Source organism: Cnephaeus nilssonii (assembly GCF_951640355.1).
Source record: "Cnephaeus nilssonii genome assembly, chromosome: 10".
NCBI classification, from domain to species: Eukaryota; Metazoa; Chordata; class Mammalia; order Chiroptera; family Vespertilionidae; genus Cnephaeus; species Cnephaeus nilssonii.
The window spans coordinates 56515968-56542761 of record NC_137081.1 but is presented as its reverse complement, the minus strand read 5'-3'; the positions used below and the strand labels follow the sequence as shown (position 1 = coordinate 56542761).

Below are 26794 nucleotides of genomic sequence, written 5' to 3'. Positions count from 1 at the left end.
TTTAAAAATCTGCTTTGATAGCATCGCCTACAGACAGGAGTAGCAAATTTAAATGCCCTGGGCCATCAGGTAAGTTAAATGAGGCAAGTGACAAGGTACACAACCATAGGGAGTGGCAGAAAACATGGAAAATGAAAGAGTATTTCATTCCTAAAAATAATCAAATACTTTTTTTTTTTTTTTAACACAGGTGCTAGACAAATAAAGTAAGTCTCCAAAACAAATATATGCTGTCCTCAGCAGCCAGCTTGTGAGGTCTGGCCTACTCCATCTCACCTCTAGTTTTCACTTCATTCTCCCACCCTAAGTTTGTCATCTCCATTGAGGAGAGACCTCATCAGTACTCTGATTGATTAGTTTTAGTCTTTCCTTATTGGGGAGCTTAGTCTCTATGTATTTAGGACTCATTTTTTTCTTGGGATTTAGATTGAAATTGAGGCTCTGAAATAAAATGGGGTTTTGCAAATTCCCTTTTGGTTACCCTAGGTCTAATCCTGTTTAATTTCTTCCTCTTGGTTTTCAGAGGAAAATTATGAAGCCCACACAATGTTTCTCACCATTTCTACATAGTTCAAATTTAATTATGACTATAGAACCTTATGAGATAGAATATATGGCAACACAGCTGCAATCAATAAAAGCTACAGGAACTGTCAAGAAGTAAGACCATCCCCCACCAGATTTATGGCTTCAAACCAGCCAGATCAGCTCAATCCAACATGGCAACTTATTTCACCTAAGGGTAACCCCAAGCCTCATTATACACTAGTTTTCATACATTAGCATGCTAAACGACACACCCTGTGCCATTATGATCAGAAACAAAAAGCCCATATAAGGACACAAAATGGTGACCAAGTTCCTCTGAGAAACCTCTACCCCTTTCCCAGGAAGCTCCTGAGTAGTCCCCTTTTTATTGAGCACCCTCCCCCCCTCCCCACCCTCTTTAAATGAAACTCAATAAAAGAAAAAAATTCTGAAAAAGGGGGGCTGCTCTGTCTGTGGAGTAGCCCATTCTCTGTCTAATGGCCTCACTAATAAACTCACTTTCACTTTAAACTCTATGCGGGCTCTATTTTTAATTCTTTCCTTTGTGAAGCTAGAACCCACAGTGGGTCATGAACCTCTGAGTCCCCGTACCCCCGGAACGCCATCATCACTTATACTAGAAGACATTCTGGAAATCAAAATTGCAAAACTAATCTGTCTTCATGAATTTGAAACCTAGTTTGTTTTCAACTATATAAAAGGCCAAGTGGAAAGACTTCTTGACCTACATTTCTTAATATTTATATATAAATCATAAATAACTACTACTCATCTTTCAAGAATGTTGAGGGCCGCTGAAATAATTATTAAACTGCGATGTTATAAAACTGATTTAAGTGTAGTGTTTATTCATCAAGGAATTAAATAGACATTCAGATTTAGAATTTGAAAAGTTTATATATAATCTACTTATTCTAACAAATTGCCAGTTATAAAAATAGTCTCAGATGTAAAGTGTGGTATTGGGAATAGAGTAAAAAATAATGTAATAACAAATATTGTAATAACTGTGTATGGTACCAGATGGGTACTAGACTTATCGCATGACCACTTTGTAAGGTATATACATGTCTACTCTCTACTGTACACCTAAAACTAACGTAATATTTTTAAAGTATGTTTTTATTGATATTAGAGAGAGAGAGGAAGGCAGAAGGAGAGAGAAAGAGAAACATCAATTTGTTGCCTCCTGCACCTCCCCTAGTGTGGATCAAGCCTGAAACCCAGGCATGTACCCAGACAGGGACTCGAACTTGCCACCTCTTGGTACACAGGATAACACCCAACCAACTGCGCCACACTGGCCAGGTGCTAATGTAAATTGTATATCAACTGTAATTGAAAAATAATTTAATTTTTAAAAATGTTCTCACCACACACAAAAGAAATAATTTACATAGTCTAGCTTCTCATTTTAACATCTGAGATGATTGAGGCCCAGAAAATTGATCAAGATCACAGAGAACTTCAAGTCCAAAATCTCATATTCATAATATAAATATCTCTGAAAGTGAAGGTTCATTTCATAATCAAAATGGTGGCCTAAGCCAATCTGAACTGAAATTGATTGGTAGCAAACTTGACATCGAACTGAAGTTTTTCCTGTTTAATGTGAACACACATACATTTGTGTAAAAGTGTTAATGTATTTAGTTATGGGATGTTGCTCAGGCACCACCAGTTTTAAGTAATATGCTCTACATCACATTTCTAAACATCTGAAAAACTCAAAATACATCTGGCCCCACAGACTACAGATAAGAAATTTGAAACTGTATTAAGACATTCTCTGATTCCCTAACAAGCATGTCATCTAGGTCATTTCAATTTCATGCTTACTAGTGAGAAATTCAAAGTGGCTACTTCAGCCTGTAGTTAAAATGCTTTTGGCTGAGTAATGGCTACTTGAACAGAATTTTCCATGTTCAATAATTTAAGAGCACTTAGTTTCAGAAATTATTCCATGTTCACAGTGTGTGACATTTTAGAATTGCTTATGAGTGTTATCAAAATGTTAAGCCTTTACATCTACTCAATTACTGAAAATATTTAAAAATAATATATGTTATGGGAAATTACTTATAGTGTAGGAAGCACATTTGATATATAATTTAATGATAGCTTTGCAGTAGCTAGAAGGTTGAAAAACATTTTAATGTAAAGTTAATTTTTACAAATTTACTAGAGAATCTAAACTTTAAAAATAAAAAAAAATACATGACCTCAACTAGTCTCCTCCAGGTAGCTAAGCAATCAGGAGTTTAGAGATGAGGGGGAAAATAGCAAAGAGATCATTTATATAATGAGGTAATCTTTTTATAGTATTAAAATCTGCATTCTTCTCTTTCCTAATAAAAATCTCTTTTAATACACTGAAGAAGAAAAGGTCAGTTGTACTTAGACTTAAAAATGCATAACATGTGGACAGTTTGTTACTCTAAACTGCTTAGCTGTGTAGATATATAGATTAGCCAGTCACCCTCTGAGGATGTTTTCAAAGTTGATGGGGACTCTGCCAGGCCAAAAGTGTGAGAACAATACAATCGGAAAAAATAGTTTGGATATAGCATCAAATTACAACTTTTTCATATGAAAAAATCTCAAGACATTTTAAATGTTAATTCAAATATTATAGCCAAAGTCTAACTTAAGCAGTATTTTTCCAACACGCAAAATTCTCTTTTAGATTTTAAGCAGAACAACACACATTATTTCCATTATGAGACATTACGCATTATAGTTATCACAAGGTAAAATGATTGTCCTGGAAAAACTAATGGAACCTAACTGTACAGAAAACTGTAAGGTAAAAATTAAAATGTCCATCTCTATTTAGTCCTTATACCCCAGTTGTGCCATTTCTTTTTTTTAATAAATCTCTATTGTTGAAAGTATTACATATGTCCCTTTTTTCCTCCCATTGCCCTCTCCGCCCTTCACCCTCCTCCCCCCCATCCCCCAAAAAACACACAAACTTCACCATCTACTGTCTGTGTCCTTGGGGGAGCCGGGGTGGGGGTGGAGAGGGTGGGGAAGAGATCAACCAAAGAAAAGCCATTTCTTTAACAAGATCCTTTCTCCTTTCAGTTTGTCCACTTCCTTCCTTAATCATTAAGCCCTTAGGACATCAGATTCTGGTCAGCATCAAACTGTCTTAAGAACAAAGCCTCAGGTCAGTTGACCATAGAAGCAGAGTTTAATAAAGCTAAAGATAACAGATTGACTTCAGTTGTGTTTCAGCCCCAGGCGAGGAAACCAATTAAGGACCACACCCTCATGAAACCAGACAGAACAATACTATTGGCTGACATTTGGAACTGATACAATGTTAATTACTCCCAACCCATCAGTAAAGCCCACAACCCCAACTCCTTTAGCCAGCAGGATTAATGATTTCCTCCTATATAACCCATTGCCTGGGAACCATGCAGGAGCCAGGTCTTCGAGCATGAGCTTACCTGTGACTCTGGGCTTGGCGCCATTTCCTCAACTAAGAAACCCTTACTTTCTTGACTTCAAAGTCCTCTTTGCGTTTGCCTGGGCTTTGATATGTGCAGGCAAACTGACCCCTTTAGTCTGATAATAGTCTTTAGCCCTGGTAGTCATTTTCAATGTTTTATTTTATATTCTTTCCAAGATTTTCTATGCATACACAATTACATGTGTATATCCAATTTTTATACAAATGTAATCATTATATATGCATACAGTTCTACAAGTTGTTTTTCGTTTAATGACTTGATTATCTATTCAGGCAATGCACCTAGAAGTTTTTGAGGGACTTCAAAGTTCCACAGAGTGGAGACTCTCATGCTCTTACTCCCACTATGTTCTCAAAGCTATTTTAATCATTTCAAAAGCCCGAGAGAAAATGCACATATACCTAGTTTAAAGAAGTACATAGTGCCCTAACTGGTTTGGCTCAGTGGATAGAGCATCGGCCTGCAGACTGAAGGGTCCCAGGTTTGATTCCGGTCAAGGACATGTACCTTGGTTGCGGGCACATCCCCAGTAGGAGGTGTGCAGGAGGCAGCTGATCGATGTTTCTCTCCCATCGATGTTTCTAACTATCCCTCTCCCTTCCTCTCTGTAAAAAATCATTAAAAAATATATATTTTTTAAAAGTACATAGTGTAAAAAAGGGTGTGTGTGTTACAGGCCTGGGGAGGGGTGGGGGATTTTGCAATATTCTTTTATCTGATTTTCTGGCCCCAACTACCATCACACAAGTGCCTGGTTTAATTATGCCACATAACATAGTTACAGGGTCTGAGGCTTAGGATGTGGGCATCTTTGGGGAGCCATTGTTCTGCCTACCACAAGCATTGTGCATTCTACAAATGGTTTGGGAATCTATACAAACAATTTGGAGGATATGAATTATATGATGCCCCTCAACTGATGAAGAAGTAAAAAGTAAAAGGGACCACAAGGAAGCAGGCAAGCTTCTTACTTCAAGTCCAGGTATGTAGGATGAGAAGTTGGATTCCCAAATTGGGTCAGAAGAAGGTTGACAAAGTCTTCAGTTTAAGCACACCTAAAATGACAAGTCAAGTCAGAGGACACATTCACATGCACTCTGGAAAGGAAAAAAGGCTAAAAGATATACAAATAGAGCAAGTTGGAAAGGATACTGCAACTGCAGGTTAGATTCACAGGGGACTTTATGTATAATGAAATATTTGCATTTTTATAAAAAGAATGTATCTTTATATATAAAAGCCTAAGCGACCAAATGACCGAACGACCGGTCGACCGGTCGCTATGATGCACACTGACCACCAGGGGACAGATGCTCAATGCACAGGATCAGGCTCCCTCCTGTCTGGATCAGGCCTGTGGGGATCAGGCTGAAACTGGCTATCCGACATCCCCCAAGGGGTCCCGGATTGCAAGAGGGCGCAGGCCAGGCCAAGGGACCCCACTGGTGCACGAATCCGTGCCCTGGGCCACTAGTATATGTATATTTATATAATTAAGAGTAGTAAATATTATTTTCAAGTGCCTCAAAAACTTAAATATTTGTGATCTACCAAATGGTTTCCCACTGCTTTCTAGGACAACGTTGAAACTCAGCATAGAATGACAAGGATCTTTTAAATTTAGCCCTATCTTATTTGGTCCCTTCCTTACCCATTACCTTGTATGCATGTTACACTCCAGCATTTTAAAACCTTTTGCAGATTCCTAAATACACAATGCCTGTGGTAGGCAGATCAATGGCTCTCCAAAGATGTCTACATCCTAGTCCTCAGAACCTGTGACTATGTTATATTACATTGCAAAGGAGAATTAAAATTGCAGCCAGCTAATCAGTTTACTTTATCCATGGAGATTACCCGGGATTACCCAGGTGGGCCCAATGTAATAACCAGGAATCTTATAAGAGGAAGACAGGAGGGTCACAGTCAGAGGAAGTAGGACGACAGAAACAGAGAGAAGGAAGATTTGAAGATGCTACTCTGATGGATTTAAAGTTGGAGGAATCAGACCATGACCCACAAAATTCAGGCAACCTTTCAAAGCTGGAAAAGGCAAGGAAATAAATTTTCCCTCAGAGCCTCCAGAAAATGCAGCCCAGCTCAAACCTTGATTGTAATCCAATGAGCCCTATTTCTGATGTCTGACCTCCAGGATTATGAGATAATAAATTTCTGTTGTTTAAGCCACTAAGTTTGTGGTCATTTGTTACTGAGCAATAGGAAACTAGCAATGCTCTGTCACACTTCCCTGCCTTTGCACATGCTGTTACCTATGCTTGCAATGTCTTTCCCTGTTCTTGTCTCTCAGGCCAATGCCTCCTTATTTTTCATTCCCATCTTATGCATCCTACTGGAGCCTCTTTTAATCTAGGTAGAGATGATTTTTCTCTTCTCTTGTATGAATATTTACTTTGTGTATACCCCTACTGATGCAGTTATTCATTTATTCCAAAGGTTATTGAACATCTATCGTATACTAGACAAGGGATATAGATTTGTTCAGGCTCTGCAGAGAGGCCTGTCCTGGCCATCTCATCTGAAGCAACTCCCTCCCTCCACCATTAATCATTCTTCATCTCCTCAATTTAATTTTTTTCTTCATAGCACTTTTCAATAAGTGACATTATACTATGTACTGATTAGTTTGTTTATTTGTGTATTGTTCCCTTCTACCACTAGGAAGTATGCTCCACAAACACAAGGCCTTAGTGATCATCTCTATTTCTCCAGAGTGTCTAAAATCATGCCTGACATATATTAGACACTTAATATATACATGCTGAAATAGCATCGAGTGATTGCATTACGGATTACAGTCCTATCTCTAAGGCTTGCTAGTATTAGAGACAAACAGAAAGTTTTCACCTCCTCTTCTTCAATTTTTAAAATCTAGGCTGGACTGTTTGAGATGAAAATGATTATCAAGAACAAACTCTACACCAAAATGGGCAGTGGATTGATGTGCATGTCAAGAAGTAAGGAAGGAGAAACAATCCCACTTTATCTTGGTGAGTTTCAGTACTGACCATAAGTTCATGTTAACTGCAGCTGAATGTGCCCCTTGACCAGCCAGTGATTAAGCTGCCAGTCACAGCACACAACCCCCTACATGCAGAAACCTGGGCAATGTCTGCATTTATTAGAAATCTAAGGCTCTATATGCCATCTTACTTCTCCAAGGGCTGAAGGGTAAAAAGGACATTCTTTGCATAATAGACACATAACCTGTCTTTGCTCCAACATACACTGAGTGAAAAAGGCAAGTTGCTCCATGATACATACCTTATGATAACATTACATAAACATGCACAGACGCAAAACAATATATGTATATTATAGACACACACACTTACACTCTACAAAGGGAAAAAGTCTAAAGGATATACAAATAGACCAAACTGGAGAGGATACTGCAACTAGAGGGTAGTTTCAAAGGGGATTTTAGCATTATCTGTAATGAAATCTTTGCATTTTTATAAAGAGAATATATATGTGTATATAATTAAGAGTAATAAACATTAGTCCAAAAGGTCTTATGTCTAAAGATTATATTATCTATCGTGGGATTAATGCAGTTACACTAGAAATGAAAAGTGATTATCCAGTGGGTTCAGCTAGTGAGAGCCCCAGAGCCTGATTACCCAGTCACACCCATTCCTGAGCCTGCTGAGTTTGGGCTACTTCTGCAGCACCCTGACCCTACCAAGTTGCAACAACTTTGTGAAGCCCAGCCTAAAATATCCAGTTAACTTTATTTTTAATTTGGAATATAATCAAATAATATTTATGCAAATTTGTTGTGCCTTGTATATTTCTTCTGAAATCTTTAACAAAATGATTCAAAACAGAGTACTTTTTCTTCTGATTAATAGTCACAAATGCATTGCTTTTACTGTTAAGTACAAGCGTGTTCATTAAAAGAAAACTGTCGCCATCAAGGCCACAAGTAAGGTTGTAGAGTTCAACAATTAAATGGAATTTTGATGTGCTTTTCACTATTATTGCTGCAGAAATTGTAGCATCTGAAGTTTAAAACTGTGGCAGACACAGCTAGCTGCTAATATCTGTCCTCTCTTATTTTCTTCCTAACAGAATCAATTTTGTTCAGGGTTAGAACATTGGCCTTCCTTGATACCTCTGAGACTCTCAGTGACATGTGACACAGTTAAGGCCAATGAGATATAAGCAGAGGTCTTCTGGGAATTTGGAAACAAGATTTGCTTTTTCATATGGGCACTGCCCTTCTTCCCTGTCCTTTCTCTTTCTTCCCGTCTCGAATGTGGATGTGAAATTAGACATAGGTAGGCTATCTATGACTATGTAGTGAGTATCAGGATGAAAGATACACACTATTGCAGAGAGGAAAGCCAAAGGAGCCTGGGGCACTGATGATATCGGGAATCTGCTGGGCCCTGGCCTGGTAGCTTAATTGCTTAACATGTCATCCTGATAGGCCAAGTTTGCAGGTGTTTTTTGTTTGTCTGTTTGTTTGTTATTGTTAAACCTCACTCGAGGATTTTTTTTAAATTTATTTTTAGAGAGAGTGAAAGGGAGACAGAGAGAAACATTGAAGAGAGAGAAACACATTGATTGTTTGCCTCCTGAATGCTAGGGCAAGATTGCAGGTTTGATCCCTGGTCTGAACACATAAAAGAATCAACCAATGAATGCATAAATAAGTAGATCAGCAACTCTCTCCTCTCCTCTCCTCTCCTCTCCTCTCCTCTCCTCTCCTCTCCTCTCCTCTCCTCTCCTCTCCTCTCCTCTCCTCTCCTCTCCTCTCCTCTCCTCCCCTCCCCTCCCCTCCCCTCCCCTCCCCTCCCCTCCCCTCCCCTCCCCTCCCCTCCCCTCCCCTCCCCTCTCCTCTTCTCCCCTCCCCTCCCCTCTTCTCTCTCTTTCCCTCTCCCTCTCTCTCTTTCACACACACACACACACACACACACACACACACACACACACACACACACCACACCCTTCCCTGTCCCTCTCTCTAAAATAAATTAAAAAAAAAAAAAAAAAAAAAGCCCTGTACCAGTTATGGACTACTTCTCTCTGGACTTGTTGTTATGAGAAAAATAAATGCCCAAGTTTCTGCAATCAGGTTCTATAACTTTCAGCCAAACAAAATTTCCAACTAATAAAGACTGAAATTTTCTGAAGCACACAGGAAATCTTGATGCCTCTTCATAAAGAGCAGTATAAAAATTCTTCTAGAAAAGTACCCATCAATACAGGCACAGGATAAAATACTAGAAAATATTACTGTCATTGTTCTTCAATAGTAGCATGAGAAAATTACATCTAGCAAAAATTCTTATTTTAAAACTCCAGTAGAGTTTCATTTATAGTTTCAACATCGTTGAAAGAGAATAGGTAAAACGATGTGTAGGAGGTTCTGAAAGGGGAAACAAAAAAATCCTCAGAAACTTAATTTCACTACCAAAAGGTATCACAGAAGAATGCTATTTGTGGGTTTTCAATACTCTAGAATAAATAGTTTTTCCACAAAGGATCAATTAAGAGAGTAGAAATGTTCTTTTAAAATGCTACATAAAAGTTTCTTTTAATTTTTAATAAAATGTAGCAATCCACCACTCCTTAAGAACAAAGACCATAAAACCCAGTTAAATGGCAGTACTTGAAACATGGTAGCACTAGGACATTTTGAATAAATGAAATAATTATAATAGGTAAGAAATATTAATTTTTTATGTTATTGACAACTAAGGAAAAGATCTCTCAGCTAAGCCATGAAGAAACAAAGTGAAAGATTAAAGGAGTTAGGTTTAGAGGGAGGGAGAGAAGTCGACATATGAGATATCCATGCATTGGGAGGTTTTAAAAAGATATTCCTATAGAAAACATTATATAAGACCAACAAAATAGATTTGTTTAAAATGTAATTGAAATCAAAGCACAACCTCAAAGGTAAGATATGCCTTAGTTCTACAGTAGTGTTGGACTTTAGAATAAGGTTACCAAAGACTGAATTTCAACTCCATCCATCATAAACTGGAACTCTCAGCAAATTACTTACTAAATGGTAGATGAGACCAAAGAACTGTAAAGATGCCAACTATTCCAAATTGATTTATACAATATCAAATGAACTCCCAGAAGATTTTTTCTGCATATTAAAATTGGCAAGCTAATTAAAAAACGTGTACAGAAATACAAGGGACAAAGAATAGCCAAGGGAATCTTAGAAGAGAACAGAGCTGGAGGATTTACAGAACCATATATCAAAATCCATTATGAAGGTACAGTAATTAAGACAGTGTGTTATCGGTACAGGGATAGATAAATAGGCCAACCAACAGTATAGAGAGTCAGGAAACAAATCCATACACATCTGATGACCTGACTTATGACCAAGCCGAGGCACACTGCTGGGCAGTGTGCAATGAACAGTCTTCAAGGAATGGTCCTGAGTAAGGTGGATGTCCATATGGAAAAAAGGAATCTTGACCCCCTATCTCTCAACATTCAAAAATATCAATTCCATATGTATTAAAGGTCTAAATGTGAAAGATAAAAAATAAGGCTTTTAGAAGACAATATATAAGAACATACTCATGACCTTGGAGTTGACAAAAATGTCTTAAATAGTTCACACACAAAAATGCTAATTATAAATGGAAAATATACTGGTAGGAAATACTAAAATCAAGAACACCTATTCATCCAAATATACCATTAAGGGAATGAAAAGGCAACTCAAGGGGTAGAAAAATACATTATATATATATTCAACAACAGACTTATATCCAGAATATAGATATTTTTAAATACCTACAATTTGATAAGGAAAATGCAGACAACCCAATAGAAAATGGGGCAGAAGACATGACTAGATACTCCATAAAAAAGGATACCCAAATGGCCAATAAACATATAAAAAGGCCTCATCTTTATTTAATCCACCTTAAACCCAAAAGGCAGTAATGCCATAAACACACCAGGGTGGCTAATATGAAAAAGAAAATACCAAATGTAGTAAGAAGGTGGACCAACCCAAATATTCATACACTTCTGGTGGGAGCAAAAATTGACACAATCTCTTTAGAAAACTCATTGGCAGTTTAGCTACTATGACCCAGCCAATCTACTCCTACATATACCCAACAGAAATGTGCACAAAATGTATGCATATATACATATAAGTATATGTACAAAAAGTATATGTATGTATACATATCATTATATGTACAGTATAAGTATATTCACAGCAGCACTATTCTTAGTAGCCTCAAATTAGAAACCACCCAAATGCCTATCAGTGGTTGAATAAATAAATTGTGGTATATTAACAAATTTACTCTTTGGCTTTTGCTATAGGGGATGAGGCTGTGTGAGATGGAGAGGGTAGTGAAATATTCGTGAACATTAGTACTTTCTTAGGTCAAGAAAATGATGCTGCTGGTTCTGTCCCAAGGGAAGGGTTCATAAGGAAAAGGTGCATAAACACTAGGCATTGTTCTTCTCTGAAGTATGAATTAACTTATTTGTTCTAAGACTTGTAATTACTAGTGGAGGTTAATCTAACATGGTGACAAAGTTGACAAACTTGATGAGAGGCACTCACCTAATTTTAAAATCAAATCTGAACATTCCAAATGACAACACAATGTACTTTACATACAAAAAATGTACCATAAAATTAATATCATAGAATACTGTTTAATGAACATGTAGATCATATAAAAATCATAAAATAAGATACAAAAGAGACCCAGCTGGTGTAGCTCAGTGGTTGAGCATTGACCTATGAACCAGAAGGTCACAGTTCGATTCCCAGTCAGGGCACATGCCTGGGTTGCAGGCTGTCTTCTGAGTCCATACAATTCCCAATAGGGGGCATGCAGGAAGCAGCCAATCAATGATTCTCTCTCATTGATGTTTCTATCTCTCTCTCCCTCTCCCTTCCTCTCTGAAATCAATAAAAATATATTAAGGGGAAAAAAAGAAAATTATAGGCCAGTTATTTTGTGGAATGCCCTTCAACTTGAATTTATCTGATGTTTCTTAAAGGTTATGCATCTTTGGCAGGACTACCATATAAGTGATTTGTGTTCTCATTGTATCCTACCCTGATTTCTATTTGTCCATTACTGATGATACCCACTTTAAACAATTCAGGCAGAATTTGCCAAGTTCCTCCACTATAGAGTTACTTTTTTGTCCACTTGTAATTAAGTATTTTGTTGACAGTTACTTTGAAGTGTTATATATATCCCATTTTTTATTAAATATTTATGTATTTACCTATATCTGTGTATATCATTTTATTCAATGGGTTACACTCTGCTACTAAAATTATTAATTTTGATGCTCAAATTATGCCCAATTTGGCCAGTGGAAACTGCTTCAAGCTGTCTTCTGAGTCCATACATTTAAAAAACACACAACATTTATTAACTCACAGTTCTGTAGGTTAGAAGTTTAGTAAGGCATGGCTCGGTTTTTTTGCTCAGGTTATTAAGGCAGGTTAATAAAAAGGTAGGAAATTTCCTTAGCAAGTGGAATGGGGAAACAAACAGATAGCTAATTCAAACTGGCCCACCAAGCACCCTGACTCACCTGCCTCTTCTCCCTTACACGACCACTCCCTTCAGCATTAAGCCATCAGGACAATGAGGTTCTGATCAGCATCTTAGGAACAAAGCCTCGACCATAGAGACAGGGTTTCCACTAAACTGGAGATAAAATCTAGGCCTCAGTTGTGTTTCAGCTCCAGGCCCAGAAAAGCAGCAAAACCAGACAAAGCAATGCCATAGCTGCCTCAGGACCAGATGCAGTGACCAACAACCCCCTACCCTAGTGCCCACCAATCAGTAGAGACCAAGTCCCTCACCCTATACACTCATTTGGATAAATCAGCATATTAAAAGAGCAAACTGGGAAAGCTGATGAATATTCTATTGAGATTCTCCTGAGACCTCCCCTAAAATTACTGCCTTTAGAAAACAGATAAAAGATCGGTAGGTAGATAGATGATAGATAGATGATAGATAGATAGATAGATAGATAGATAGATAGATAGATGACAGATAGATAGATAGATCACCATGTACACTAATATTTCCAACTGCAATACAACTGTGTAAAGCTCATTCTTGTTTTCTCCTTGTGTGTATTTATAACTCCTATTCTAACATTAAGAAACCCCGCCCCTGTTAACCTTGATATCTTTTATTTGATAAACTTCCCATATACAACCAATCTCCCATTTCGGATACCTCCCTTCCTCTGCACTAATGCCTTTCTCATCCATCTTTCATGCCAACAACCGACAGCAGGTGCCCCCCCCCACCACCACCACCATATGAGCTCCAACATACCAGGGAAGACTATACCCTTCCAAATGGACTCCTTCCTCACTCTGACTCCTCATTCTGCCCTCGGAGCTACTGCATGGATATGCCTTCCCCTCCAGTTGAGTTTCAAAACCTTATGTCAGGCTTCCCCTCCATATATGTTGACGCTCCTCTCACCCTGCCTGGACTCTGACGCGCTGCACTGGGTTATCCCCATTCAGAGGTGCAGCAGCCCCACTTCACTGGGATTCTGACACCCACATCAGGCTGCCCCTCTGCATGGATACAGTCCTTATCCTGGTTGGTCTCTGACACCAGCGCAGGTCAACCCACCCAAATGAATGCCCTCTCCCCACCTTTTGGGCTCCGATACTATGCTCTGGCCCGCTGTGGTTACCTCCTCTTCCAGTGCAGAAACCAGTCTTGTTCTGCCTCATCTAAAGGCTTTAGGACTTCAGAAAGGCAAGAGAAAGAAGAAGAAACTGGTTAGAGGAAATATTGCCTTCTTAAATAGCTAATGTACCTCTACAGAAAATCTCTACTTTGTTGCTATTGTGATTTAACAGTCTTCTATTGACAACTCTAAAAATATTTGTTATATAAATTAATTTCCTCTATAGTAGTCAAACTCTTAAAATAAGGACCAGTCAACCTTTCTGTTTGTACAGCCTTATTTACAATAGTAAAACAACAACAACAACTGGGAATAACTCAAATGTCTATAAACAGATGAATGAACAAACTAATACTGATATATTCAAAGATAGTAAAAAAAACATATCATTGATGAATCTCAAAGTAATTATGCAATATAAAGGAAACCAGAATAAAAAGAGTAAACATTTATTTATTCTAGTCATGTAAGTTCTAAAAAATACAAAGGTATCTATATTAATGGAAAATATTGAGAAACAATATATTAAAATGTATACTTTGTCACTTAGGTGATCACGTGGCACTACTGTCATTATAAATTCACATGCACAAAAATGGGCACCAAATTGTATGAATGGGTTTAAGACTATATATTTATATATACCCTTAAAGATTGTGTTTGAAATAGAAACATAAAGTATTTTAATTCTCAGAGAGAACGTATAACTTTCCTACCATATGATCTCCAGTATGAGAATAACTTCTTATTATGTTATAATATTTTTTTATTCTCTCTACAACTTGAAGTAATATAAGACAAAACTAAATAGTTCTTAAGTGAATTTGATTTTAGTTTAAATAGGCAGGTCTTCATTCTAAATTATTCTAAATAAGAAGAATCTAGAACACAAAAGTTTATTTATGATGGAAGTGATGCTAATCAACTGTAGAACATGAGAAATTTATGATAAAATTAATTGAGCTAATCCTCAATCAACTCCAATTTTCAACCTACATTCTCTTAAGTACTAGATCATTATTCTTTCAAAAGCAATTATCCACAGTTTCATAAACTAATTAAACTAAAATTTCATTTTTTTCTCACTTTAAAATATTTTCACCATAAAACTAAGTGAAAAATGCTCTGTGGGATCACCACCTTATCTATTTAGATCCATCCTGTTCTCTAACTAACTTAAATTTTAAAATGTACTTTCAGGACAAGTTATTTACATTTTGCAAATTCAACACCAAAATGTAAGTGGAAGAGTGAAGATGAAATGTCCTGCTCTAAAAATGGGCTGGTACCTCCTTTGCTCATAGTCTAACATGTCATTGTCAAACCTGACTCAGGTGGACTCTGCTGTGGCTAGTGAAGAAGGAGCCTTAATGGACTCTCCCGAAAGAGAAAGAAAAGACTGTATTGATAATTCTCACACTTCAATATATATGTGCCTTTTTACTAATCAAGGTCATTTCTTAGTACTTGTTTCAGAGAAAATTCTAGTTGTCTGATGATTGAAGGTGTCCCACTTTTCAAAAGAAGTTATTTTAAGAAGTCCTACTCTATTTACATGCTGCTTGGGAGTACAGTAGATATAAAATAACTGCCTTTTGTCCTTAAATGAAAACCTTTTAAAAGTACCAGGAAATTTTAATACAGCTATAGTTTATGTAATCTTAAAACTTGCACATTATATGCCTCAATTCCTCCTAGACAGAAAGCTGGAAGGGGGATTCCTGGGTGGAGTCCTCAGTCAAGACAAGAGGATAAAGGGAATAAAAGCCATATCAAGCACCAGGAACAGAAAATCCAAGGGCCAAATATACCAGGAGGAGATTATGAACAGGGGAAGACTAGGGCCAGGAGATCCAAGATCAGAATGAGGAAAATGGCGCTGAGGGAAAGCAGATAGGGACACAACCAGAAGGGTAAGAAAAGAGTGGTGGGATTGCAAATAAATTGCTTAGAGCGAAAATGTTTCAAACCCTTTTCAATAGCCAAACTCTTTGTAAACAAAATTCCTTCTCCAAGATTTTTAACTTAAGGTCAAAGAAAGCTTCAAGTCAGTCTTTGTTCAGTAACTAAAGTTCTAAGATACAAAGCTTAACAGCTGTCATAAACCGTGTTTCCCACTGAAAGAGAGCAGGCCTTCAGTAAGCATGCATGAAGCTGACATGCTGAGGGAGGGAGGTGGGGAATTTTTCTGAGGCCTACACTGAATCCTGCCCTTTCCTTGGCTTCATTTGTTCCACCTTAGTTGGTTTTCCTGAGCCAATAATTATGCATATACAGTGTATATATTTTTGCATTGTAACTAAGGCTGAAAATATCCTCAGAAAGTAGTTCATTGTTTGCAGAGCCCCTCAGCATGTCTGCAGTGCACCAAGGTTCCCTAGATCAGAAATGGAAAGCCACTGCCCTAAGAAATAGCTATTTCCTGAGACTTGTCTTTATGTGCAGACAGGGCTATAATGGGCGCTGGTGTCAGGGATAAACTTACACACACTTCATTCATTCAGTCCACATATATTTACTGGATTCCTCTTATGTGCTGGTGTCAGGGATAAACGTACACACACTTCATTCATTCAGTCCACATATATTTACTGGATTCCTCTTATGTGCTAGGCCTGGGGATTACAACAGTAGATGAAAGAGACATGTTCCTTGCCTTCCTGGTGCTTACTGTCTAATAGCCTGATATACTCATTGGCAATAAATCACAGAAGGCAAGCTCTCCTTGTTATTGATGGTTGCTATTCTTTCATAATAATGCAATAAAAAAATATTAGTGCTCAAAATGAATATTCTATGTTTATCATGAACATTTAATTAAAAGATCAATATTATTTGTGCAATGCCTACATTATTAGTCCTAAGACATACTAGGTTAGCTTATGACCATAAAATCTTTGAGAACATTTAATTAAGATGACATAGATGAGCTAAACATATGCTAGCAAAGTAATGAGGCTTTATTTTACACTAGGGGCCTGGTGCACGAAATTTGTGCACTGGGGAGGGGTCCCTCAGCCCAGCCTGCCCCCTGTCACATACTGGGAGCCCTCAGTGGATGTCCTACGGATGGCTTAAACCCATTGGGAGTGGACCTAAGCCGCAGTCTGGCCTCCCTTTGCTTGAGGCGACCGGGCTGATCAGGGGAAGGCACCAGCCCCATCACCCCGCTGCTGCAGCCACTGCCAGTCACCACAGCCACCAAGGTATTTTCATCAACATGGACTCCAGTCCCTTCACCATGAAAAAATGACAACTTTCTTTTTTTTTTGTGTGTGTGTGTGTATGTGTGTGTGTGTGTGTCCCTTTTTTTTTTTTCAATTTTTTTATTAAGGTATTATATGTGTACATATCTTACCATTGCCCTCCCCACACCCCACTCCCATATATGCCCCCACCCCCCAGAGTTTTGCATCCATTGGTTATGCTTATATGCATGCATACAAGTCCTTTGATTGATCTCTTATCTCCCCCACCTCTCCCTAACCTTCCCCTTGTAATTTGACAGTCTGTTTGATGCTTTACTGTCTCTGTATCTATCTTTTTGTTCAAGTTTATAATGTTCTTTATTATCCATAAATGAGTGAGATCATGTGGTATTTTTCTTTCATTGACTGACTTATTTCACTTAACATAATGTTCTCCAATTCCTCCCAGGTTGCTGCAAATGATAAGAATTCCTTCTTTTTTATGGCAGCATAGTATTCCATTGTGTAGATGTACCACAGTTTTCTGATCCAGTCATCTGCTGACGGGCACCTAGGCTGTTTCCAAATCTTAGCTATGGTGAATTGTGCTGCTATGAACATAGGGGTGCATATATCCTTTCTAATTGGTGTTTCTAGTTTCTTCAGATATATTCCCAGGAGTGGGATTACTGGGTCAAATGGGAGTTCCATTTTCAGTTTTTTGAGGAAACTCCATACTGTTCTCCACAGTGGCTGCACCAGTCTGCAATCCCACCAGCAGTGCACGAGGGTTCCTTTTTCTCCGCATCCTCGCCAACACTTGTCGTTTGTTGATTTGTTGATGATAGCCATTCTGACAGGTGTGAGATGGTACCGCATTGTTGTTTTGATTTGCATCTCTCGGATAATTAGTGACGTTGACCCCGAATAGCCACAGCAATCCTGAGAAAGAAGAATAAAGTAGGAGGGATCTCAATACCAGATTTCAAGCTGTATTACAAAGCCACTGTTCTCAAAACAGCCTGGTACTGGCACAAGAACAGACATATAGATCAATGGAACAGAATAGAGAATCCAGATATTGACCCAAACCACTATGCTCAATTAATATTTGACAAAGGAGGCATGAACATACAATGGAATAAAGACAGTCTCTTCAATAAATGGTGTTGGGAAAATTGGACAGATACATGCAAAAAAATGAAGCTTGATCACCAACTTACGCCATACACAAAAATAAACTCAAAATGGATACAGGACTTAAACATAAGACGGGAAACCATAAAAATACTAGAGCAATCCACAGGCAGCAAAATCTCAGACATATGCCAAAAGAAATTCTTCACTGACACTGCCCCTAGGGCAATGGAAGCTAAAGAGAAAATTAACAAATGGGACTACATCAAAATAAAAAGCTTTTTCACAGCAAAAGAAACCATCAACAAAACAACAAGAAGGCCCACTGCATGGGAGAACATATTTGCAAATGGCATCACTGATAAAGGTTTAATCTCCAACATCTACAGGCAGCTTATACAACTTAATAAAAGGAAGATAAATGATCCAATAAAAAAATGGGCAACAGACCTAAATAGAATCTTTTCAAAAGAAGACAGAAGGAAGGCCAAGAGACACATGAAAACATGCTCAACGTCACTAATTATCCGAGAGACAACTTTCTTTAAGCATTTTCAAGATGTGTCTTTCATAGGATATGACATTTCTTTATTTTTCTTTTTATCCTCACCTGAGGATATGTTTCCATTGCTTTTTTCCCCTTCCCTCTGATCTCAGGCTCTGCCCCTTCTTAAGCCTAAAGCCTCCACCCCAGGTTTAGGCTTGGGAAGGGATCCCCTCCCCCCCACCTCTGATCACAGGCTTGGCCCCTTCCCAAGCCTAAATCCTCTGCCTGATGGCCGGCTGGGAGTGACCTGGGTGCTGAGGAGGTTCCCGGACCCAGGTATGTATGCAAATTAATCGCCAGCTTTGTTGGGTTAATTTGCATACTCACTCTGATTGGCTGTGGGCGTAGCAAAGGTATGGTCAATTTATATGTTTCTCTATTATTAGGTAAGATTACTTGTTACTGAAATTGTTTTGCTCCTTTAAACAAGGAGAAAGGTATCATTCTTTACATTTGAAAACACAATTGTTAGCTCACATTGTTTTCCTTAGCAGTTAACATTATTATTTATGAATAGAAATGATTAAAGGATCCCTCTATTAGGAACCCAGAACTTCCAAGCATAATACTTAAATAGTAAAACAACTTAGTCTTATGGTGAGATTTTTGGTGCAGTTATCATGACATGAATTTGGAAAGACTTTTGCCACCATATTGAAGAATGAGGCCTGGACTTGCAGGGTTGTGTAAGTAAAATTATAATCATTTATCAGAAAAATACCTTTGGGCTTTGATCACACTGGAGATAAATAAAATCATCCAAGAATTTAGGTCAACATTTCAAGTTTCCACAAAGTTTCCACAGTACCAGAGGCACCAGTGGAAGGTGTGAGAGGACAAGAGCAGGATGAGATCCGAGCAATGAGGTGCAGTTTCAGGGTGAAATCGCAGGGAGAAGGATCTCAAATTATTCCATTTAACTGGCAGTCTCCCTTTCCCGTGAGACAGGAAGTGATGACCTCACCAGATATATTTATACTGTAGGGTCATAATTCTACTATATCTGCTCAGACATAAATCTACTTCCTGCATCTGAGTCACCTGATTTTTATCTTGGTTCCCTACCTCTAGTTTGAAGTTGCACCAGGTACCAGCTTAAGCTAGAAAAGTGACTCAGGTTTCTCGGCAGAGCACTCCCCTTTCTGTACTGGTTCTTCCATGAATTTATTCACTCACTCAGTATTTACCGAGTGTATGTATTCTATGTTCCAGTCACTGTGCTAGGTGCTGAGCTACAAGGATGAAGAAGACAGTCTCTATCTTGCAACAGTGTCGAAAGTCATGGTAATGGTCTCTAAACTTTATCACACACTCCTAATTATTTTCAGTAAGTTTTGGCAATAATGGATATTTACTATTTGCAAATTTTAATACTATTATTGTATTCTTTTCATCTAATATCTCAGGGCAAAATAAATTCCCAGGATATTGTTCCTAAATAGCAATAGTTGATGTAAATCTATATTTTAAATGATCTTAATCACTTTAAATCTTCTGTAAAATGCAATTATATTGCTACTGTGACTGTTTTCACCTATAATGGGTCTGATGGCAGGTCCATTACATGTTATAGCCCACAGCCACATGTCACACTGCAGCTGACGAAGTCCTCATAGACCGCTCTGGCTTGTTCTTGTCATTTGTTGTGGCCACATTACCACGTCATCTAGAATCCAGGGATCTTTGTAGGAATACATTTAAGGAACTTGTCCATTTTATGAAGGTTAGTTTTGGCTTTAAAAAATTTTCCATAATTTGTAAATCCTCTTAAAAACCACATAAAAGTAATTATAACATTTCACAGTATGCTGAATTTGGGCAAATGAGTGAGATGCAAGTTGGTATAATGAGGGACTAGGTAAAGGTAGCTGGATGGATCCATGCATTAAAGATGGGAAAGGTTTACATTGTTTCCCTATATTTGAAATAAATATAAATAGAAGAGCCCACACTGCCTTCCTGCACCTTCCTGCATGGGACCGACCTGACCTACATGCCACCTGGAGGAACAGTGGTCTGCACAGTGAGACAGACTCCGACATCTGCCATACAGGAGCACGAAGGGCAGACAGCCTCATTTTGCTTGAGGCAGAAGACTGAGGTGAAGAGAGGTAGGAGTAGGTGATGTATACGGCGAGGCTTAAAGAATCACGGTGGTGTCATCATGGAAAGGGGAAAAGAAGGCCTTAGAAGACACCTGTTGAAGTCAGGGGGGTCACAAGAGCAAGACGTGTTTGCAAGAGCACAAGCAAGCAATTCTGGTGGCCGCAGGTTAGGGCAGCCTTAGCTGTCGACAGGGAAGTAATGGATGAAAAGGGGATTGACAGGAATCTGCTGGCGCCAAGAACACTGATGGCTTCGATTCAGAAAAGGGCAGCCAGAATTAAATAAATGAGCTGACAAGAGAGCAGATCACAGAGGTGGATAGATTTTTAAAGAGAAATCGTTGAGGAACATGTCATATTAAAAGACACTGATGTAGAGCAGATTTCTTGGCAACTAAATAAATGGTTTTTATCTCCATGAATATCACAGAGAATAGAGCAGTTACCCATAAAGGCCTTTCCCAGTATCAGATGTTTCTGGGTTAAACCAATAAAATAATTACATAACAAATTTGATTTTAAAGGATCTGATGACCATTTTGTCTTGCATGGCCACAGAGCTTTCTGAACTCCTAGCCACTGACATTCCTCTTTGTAGCCTTCCTCCTCTTCAATATCTCTCACAAACTCTGGAGACTGATTTGTGAGAGCTGTGTAGGTATAAGGAGCCGAGGATGTATTATGGAGCCTTAGCCCACTTACTACTCTTATTATATCAAATCATCATATTGTACATTTATATATCGTACAATTTTATTTGTCAGTTATGCTTCAATAAAGCTGGAAAAAAAACCACTATTCGGTTACTCTTAAAATATTCAAACTTTTGCTGAAAGACAATATTCTATATTTGAGGTATTACAACAATTACATTGACAAATAATTAGGGAACTGAATTGAGGATCTCAAGCTGCATCTGAACCATTATAAGAGTAAAATTTTTTCATAACTTGTGGTGTCCAAAATGAAAGAAAAAGGGAAGACATTAAAACTATTCTGAAATTGCCAAATAGTTGTGAGAGAGAGAGTCATGTTACAAGGAAGCATGAGCAAATTCTAAAAGGGTTGGCACATCAGGGGCTGTTTTAGGCAAAGCTGTGTAATAAATAACAGTCAGTATGAAGGCTTGGCAGATGTCAGAGAACTCAGCATTGAATCACCCTGAATTCTTCCAACTCTGCTTATTTTCTCCTGAAGAAGGAAAAACTTGGGGGGAACAGCACACTCCTTGGGGCTAAGGAGAGAAAGACCAAGTAGGACTTTGCAAGTCAGCCCTTCCACTGCCCCTTCCATGTGCCCTGTACCCTCAGGAGGACCCCTCTCCTTGAGGTAATCCCGATGTTACCAGGGAAGCAGTAAAACTTCCCCACCTTGTTCATACCACACCTTGACAACTAAGAATGTCGTTATTCACTCTGTTTCCGTAACAAAACTCTTGTTTGTTCTCCTTCTAAAATGAGGTATCTTATTATAAAAAAAGGTTTTAAACACTTAAAAAGTCCACCAGAATCCTATCCCTTAGAGACAGCCATTTGGTGATCGTTTTTTCATCTTTTCTTTTTCAAAAAAATCTTTTTGTTATTAATCCTCACATGAGGATATTTTTTTCTTTAGAGAAAATGGAAAGGAGGGAGGAAGCGAAGTGGGGGAGAAAAAGAGGGGGAGAGAGAAATATCAACTGGTTGCCTCCCCCACAAGCCCCGACTGGGGGAGGGGGAGAGGGTGAACCTATAACCTAGGTATATGCCCTTGATTGAACCCTTTGGTGTGCAGGCAGATGCTCTAACCACTGAGCTACCAGCCAGAGCAAAGGCTGCATTCTTGTAGTGTAAATAGAATAGAATAAAAAGCACCAAGCAATAATATGGCCTCATCCATTTGAGGGGACAGCTCTATACAAAAAGTAAAGTAGCTAACAGACTTGTGTGTCCCCTCTCCTGCTTCTGAGGCATCCAGAAGCCTGCCTATTCCAAGTTCCACTATCGATTCTCTCCACCTGAATGGTGACCCATACTTCAGAATGGCCTGTTTCTCTGTCCTGCTGTCTCAGGAAAATTCCCATGATGTCAGGTAGTTTTTTGAAGGATGTACTCTGATTAACTTCAGGTTAACATGTGAATGAAGGTAAGGCTGTTAGGGCCGGGACCTTCCCAGGAGTATACTTGTTCACGCAAAAGTATCTCTGAAGGCTAGAGTTTCAGCTTGGGTGCTAGAGTGAAATGGAAGAATTTCCCATAGTGTGCAGAGATCATTTTGATTTGAGAAATTATCCCCCACAGAAACCTAAAATCACAACATGGAAAGTCTGTCTCGGCTTAGTACTTGAGTTCCAGCATAATGCTGAGCTCCCAGCAGTAGCACACTGTGAAGGCAGGCGAGCTGGGCAGCAAGACCCAGGGCTTCGGGATAATGCACGTATACATGCAAACCCTTCTTGCCCCTTCTTAGAGGAACACCTTTGGCCAGATGTTGTTGCTGTTGTTATTTAACTTCTCAAACCTCTTTCCTCACCTGTTAAACAGGGTTGCTCTGGGACTAAAATGAGTGAAATAGCTGATTTAAAGCGCTTGGCACACACGAGTTACTCAAGAATAGGAGTTACTGATATTCTTGTTATTTCTTTCCGTATTTGTATAATATTTAATAAACTGGGATTTTCCCAGTCGTCTGTTAAGCAATAGTAGATGGAGTGGAGAAGGATGGTCCTGCTGACTCCTGGCCATTGGGGAACAATACATCTCTGTGCACTGTTACCACTCACTGAAATGCTTAGACGTTGCACATTTTTTACCCTGAGAGAGGTTACAAACGAGGCCAAATTTGGTCCCCAAACATAATTACTTTAGCCTTCACAGTGTTTAGTTTAGTTTTGTTGAGTTCATTGTCAGCCTTTAATAACCAGGAAATATGATATAAAATACTTATTTCCATCATCTTTTCAAAAATTCATGTTTCAAAAGCTTATTCCTTTATGACAGTGGTTGGCAAACTGCGGCTCTTTGGCCCCTTGAGTGTGGCTCTTCCACAAAATACCACGTGCGGGCGCGCACGTACAGTGTGATTGAAACTTCGTGGCCCATGCGCAGAAGTCGGTTTTCAAAGGCTCTCAAAAGAAATTTCAATCGTACTGTTGATATTTGGCTCTGTTGACTAATGAGTTTGCCGACCACTGCTTTATGAGAACAATGGATGGAGTAAACAGCAGCTAGCTTTTTTAGCTAGGGCATATGTTCTTCAGTAAGCCACCGTCCTCATCTTGCCTTATTGTACCCCAACACCAAGAAAGCATGTCAGGTGCCATTGATTATCCAGCCTGCACTGTTGCCTTGCTAACTGTGGGCTCTCTTACTAATTTTCATTTCTGGCCTGGCTCTTATGCCAGGAATTTGAATTAGTGACCTCTGCCAAAGAGCTAATGAATATATTCCGTAATACCACTTAGCACTGTATTCAGGTTCTGAAGTCAGATCATCTGTGTTTGAAGACTGATTCTCCAGATTCTCCTTTTGTGACCCCAGGCAAGTTACTTCCTCTCAGTCTCAGAGTTTCTCACAGCTGCAAGAGTAGTAATTGACTCATCTCACGTGGTCATGATGAGGTTTAAATAATGCAATGCATCTAAAGAACTTTTCATCCTATCTGCCTGTAAAGAGGGGCAATAAATGTCAAGTACTACAATGACAAAATTGAGAGGACAACGATGATGATGATGATGATGATGATGAAGATTGCTGCTACTGCCACTATCACAAGTATTACTAGTAGTAGCACTGCCACAATTACTGCTCGTTAGTTGAGAAGGATAAAAACACTTTGGGGCTTTCTTCATCCTCGCGTCTGCTTTCTCAAAGAAACTGAAACTCATTTAGAAAGTCCTAGGTAACTTGGAGCCTTTCTAAAGTGGGAAGACCAGTTTCTATCCTCCATTGCCCTTGAGCAAATTGAGAGAGCTCCCAACCTCATTCAAGCCCAGGTGAAGAAGGCAAGAATCGGTCTCAAAATCCCAGTAAAAAATATGTTTTGGACAAGCCAACCCAGCAGAGAGAACCAGAGTGGGGAGAAGATAGAACCTCCAAAGCCTGGAAATTAGACAACTTCTGAGGGGCAAGGAAGGTATCCAAAAGTTGCTGCTGACCCCAGGAAAACAAGACTTCCCCTTGGGGAATGAGGTATTGAGACAGAGCAAGGGAGGAAAAGGCGAGAATGCTGGTAGAGTGATTGCAGAGAGGAAATACAGTGCAACCTGTGGCCACAGCAGACAGGCTCTGACCTCAGCTAGGGAGCCAAAGACAGGATTGGAAGAGAAGGGAGCTCACGCAGACAGGCAGAAGCCCTCCATGTGTGACGGCACAGTCTCAAGTTATTTCTCCTTAGGGCTCCACAAAGGGGAGAAAAACAACTGGGGTGTGCACCAAATGTACCTAACAGCCCCAAGGCAGGCCTTAGGTCATGAACACAACTAACATCTGTCTTTAAACAAAGCACTTCCAGGTTTATCATTTGATCCCAAGCTAGCTATTTGAGTGGTATTCTCCGATTTTACAGATGAATGGCAGAGAAAGGGATTAAGTCCATTGCTTAAAGGCACAAAATCAGGAAATGGTGATTATTCCTAGAGCTTAACTCTTCTGAAACCAATTATTATGCACTGTTCACTGCACGGTCTTCAGAAATTGCATTTTGTTCATCATGTGGTTTTCAGGTTTGTTTTTTACTTCATAATTGTTCTTATCTGCTTAAGGAAGTTTTGTTTTGTTGTTTGTTTTTAAATGCTTTGGCTGAATACAGAAGGGGAAAAAAAAAAAGGTATGTCAAAGCCTGAACCAGCATATCTAAGGAGATGAGTTTCTCTGTGGTGTCAGGCATTGACTGAGTCATCAACAGTCCCAGCTATAGATTAGAGTAACCCAATTTCCCACCCCAGCCCCCAGACCACTAGAATTTGAGTTGGGGATTATCTGTGGTAAAATTTTGGTAATAGATACATAGTAACTTTATCCAAAATATCTTCACCCCCTCCCAGCCCCCATGAATAGATGAATCTTGTATTATTCTACTAGGAGTGAAGGATTATAGTCAAGAAGAGAATGAAAAGTGTTAGAAAAATGTAACTCAAAGGAATATTCTCTTCCAGGATTTGAAATTTGCCTGTTTAGATAGTATAACTTTGCCAAGAACTTTTCAGTTAATACATGCTTCCAACACTGATTAGAAAGTAAAATGAACTCTCTCAAACTAGAGTGCTACCTTTTATTTTTATTTTTTTAAAGGAAGGGCCCTTGGAGTTTGGGATTGAGGAAGGTAACGGTAACAGCCTGGAGGGAAGAGGAGGGGGCGGGGAAAGGCACAGGAGTGCTCCCAGGAGGGAGAGTCCAGTCCTAACTTTTTAAAATAGATCCTATGATTTTGCTTTAAGAGAGTTTTCCAGAGCTGAGAATAGAACCTGTCTCTAAGGCTCCCAGTCCAGTGAACTAAAGAATGTAGCTTCCTCATTTTTAAAGGTCTGTTTTAAAATGAACAAATCTTAACACTTCATCAAGCTAAGAAACAAAAGGAAAGAAAGTCTCTTTGGAAGAAGCTGAGATAGGTCTGAAGTTACCTGTAAGGCTGCCAAGCTAAACGGAATCCACTTCTTCTTTTTTTTTTTTAATCACACAAAACCCACCACAAAGCTTTTCTTTTTCCTGACGCAAAGTCTGCATTCCGAGGTCATACAGACGAAATGCCTATCAAATCCAATGATACACAATAGATTCACAGGAAATGTTGATGTTTCATAAGATAGAGATTTAAGGATCCAGTGTATAAGTTTGTAAGACTGGGCTTTCAAACAAGATGGGCCCACAGACGCACACATACAATTCACAGACCACACATACCTACACCTTCCTGCAGAGGCACAAAGGTACTCATTTCAACCACTGAGGGAAAGCACCTGTGACACATATTTATGACATCACCCACTAAAGTGTATGTTTTTAGCTCTACTGACCTTTATGTGAACTAAGCAATAAAGCTGTTCACAAACCTGACAGAGAGCAGCTTTTCCAAAGTGATAGAGTAAACCACTGTCCC

General features: G+C 38.9%; 1 protein-coding gene across 6 annotated transcripts in view; it reads right to left on the bottom strand.

The window, feature by feature from the left end:
- Window positions 1–26794, bottom strand: part of CCDC148 (coiled-coil domain containing 148) — a gene marked incomplete at its 3' end in the record, with an annotated part of 216997 nt that overhangs the window by 153274 nt on the left and 36929 nt on the right. For 2 of the 6 annotated variants that reach the window (XM_079782908.1, XM_079782913.1), the window contains exon 2: window positions 13722–13800. The exons of 3 other annotated variants lie outside the window; for them this stretch is intronic. In XM_079782908.1, the coding sequence (XP_079639034.1) occupies window positions 13722–13785 (64 nt within the window). In that variant the 5' untranslated portion in view covers window positions 13786–13800. Of the gene's footprint in view, window positions 1–5002; window positions 5082–13721; window positions 13801–26794 lie in introns of those variants that run through there. One more of the 6 variants, XM_079782911.1, reaches the window with a different exon arrangement.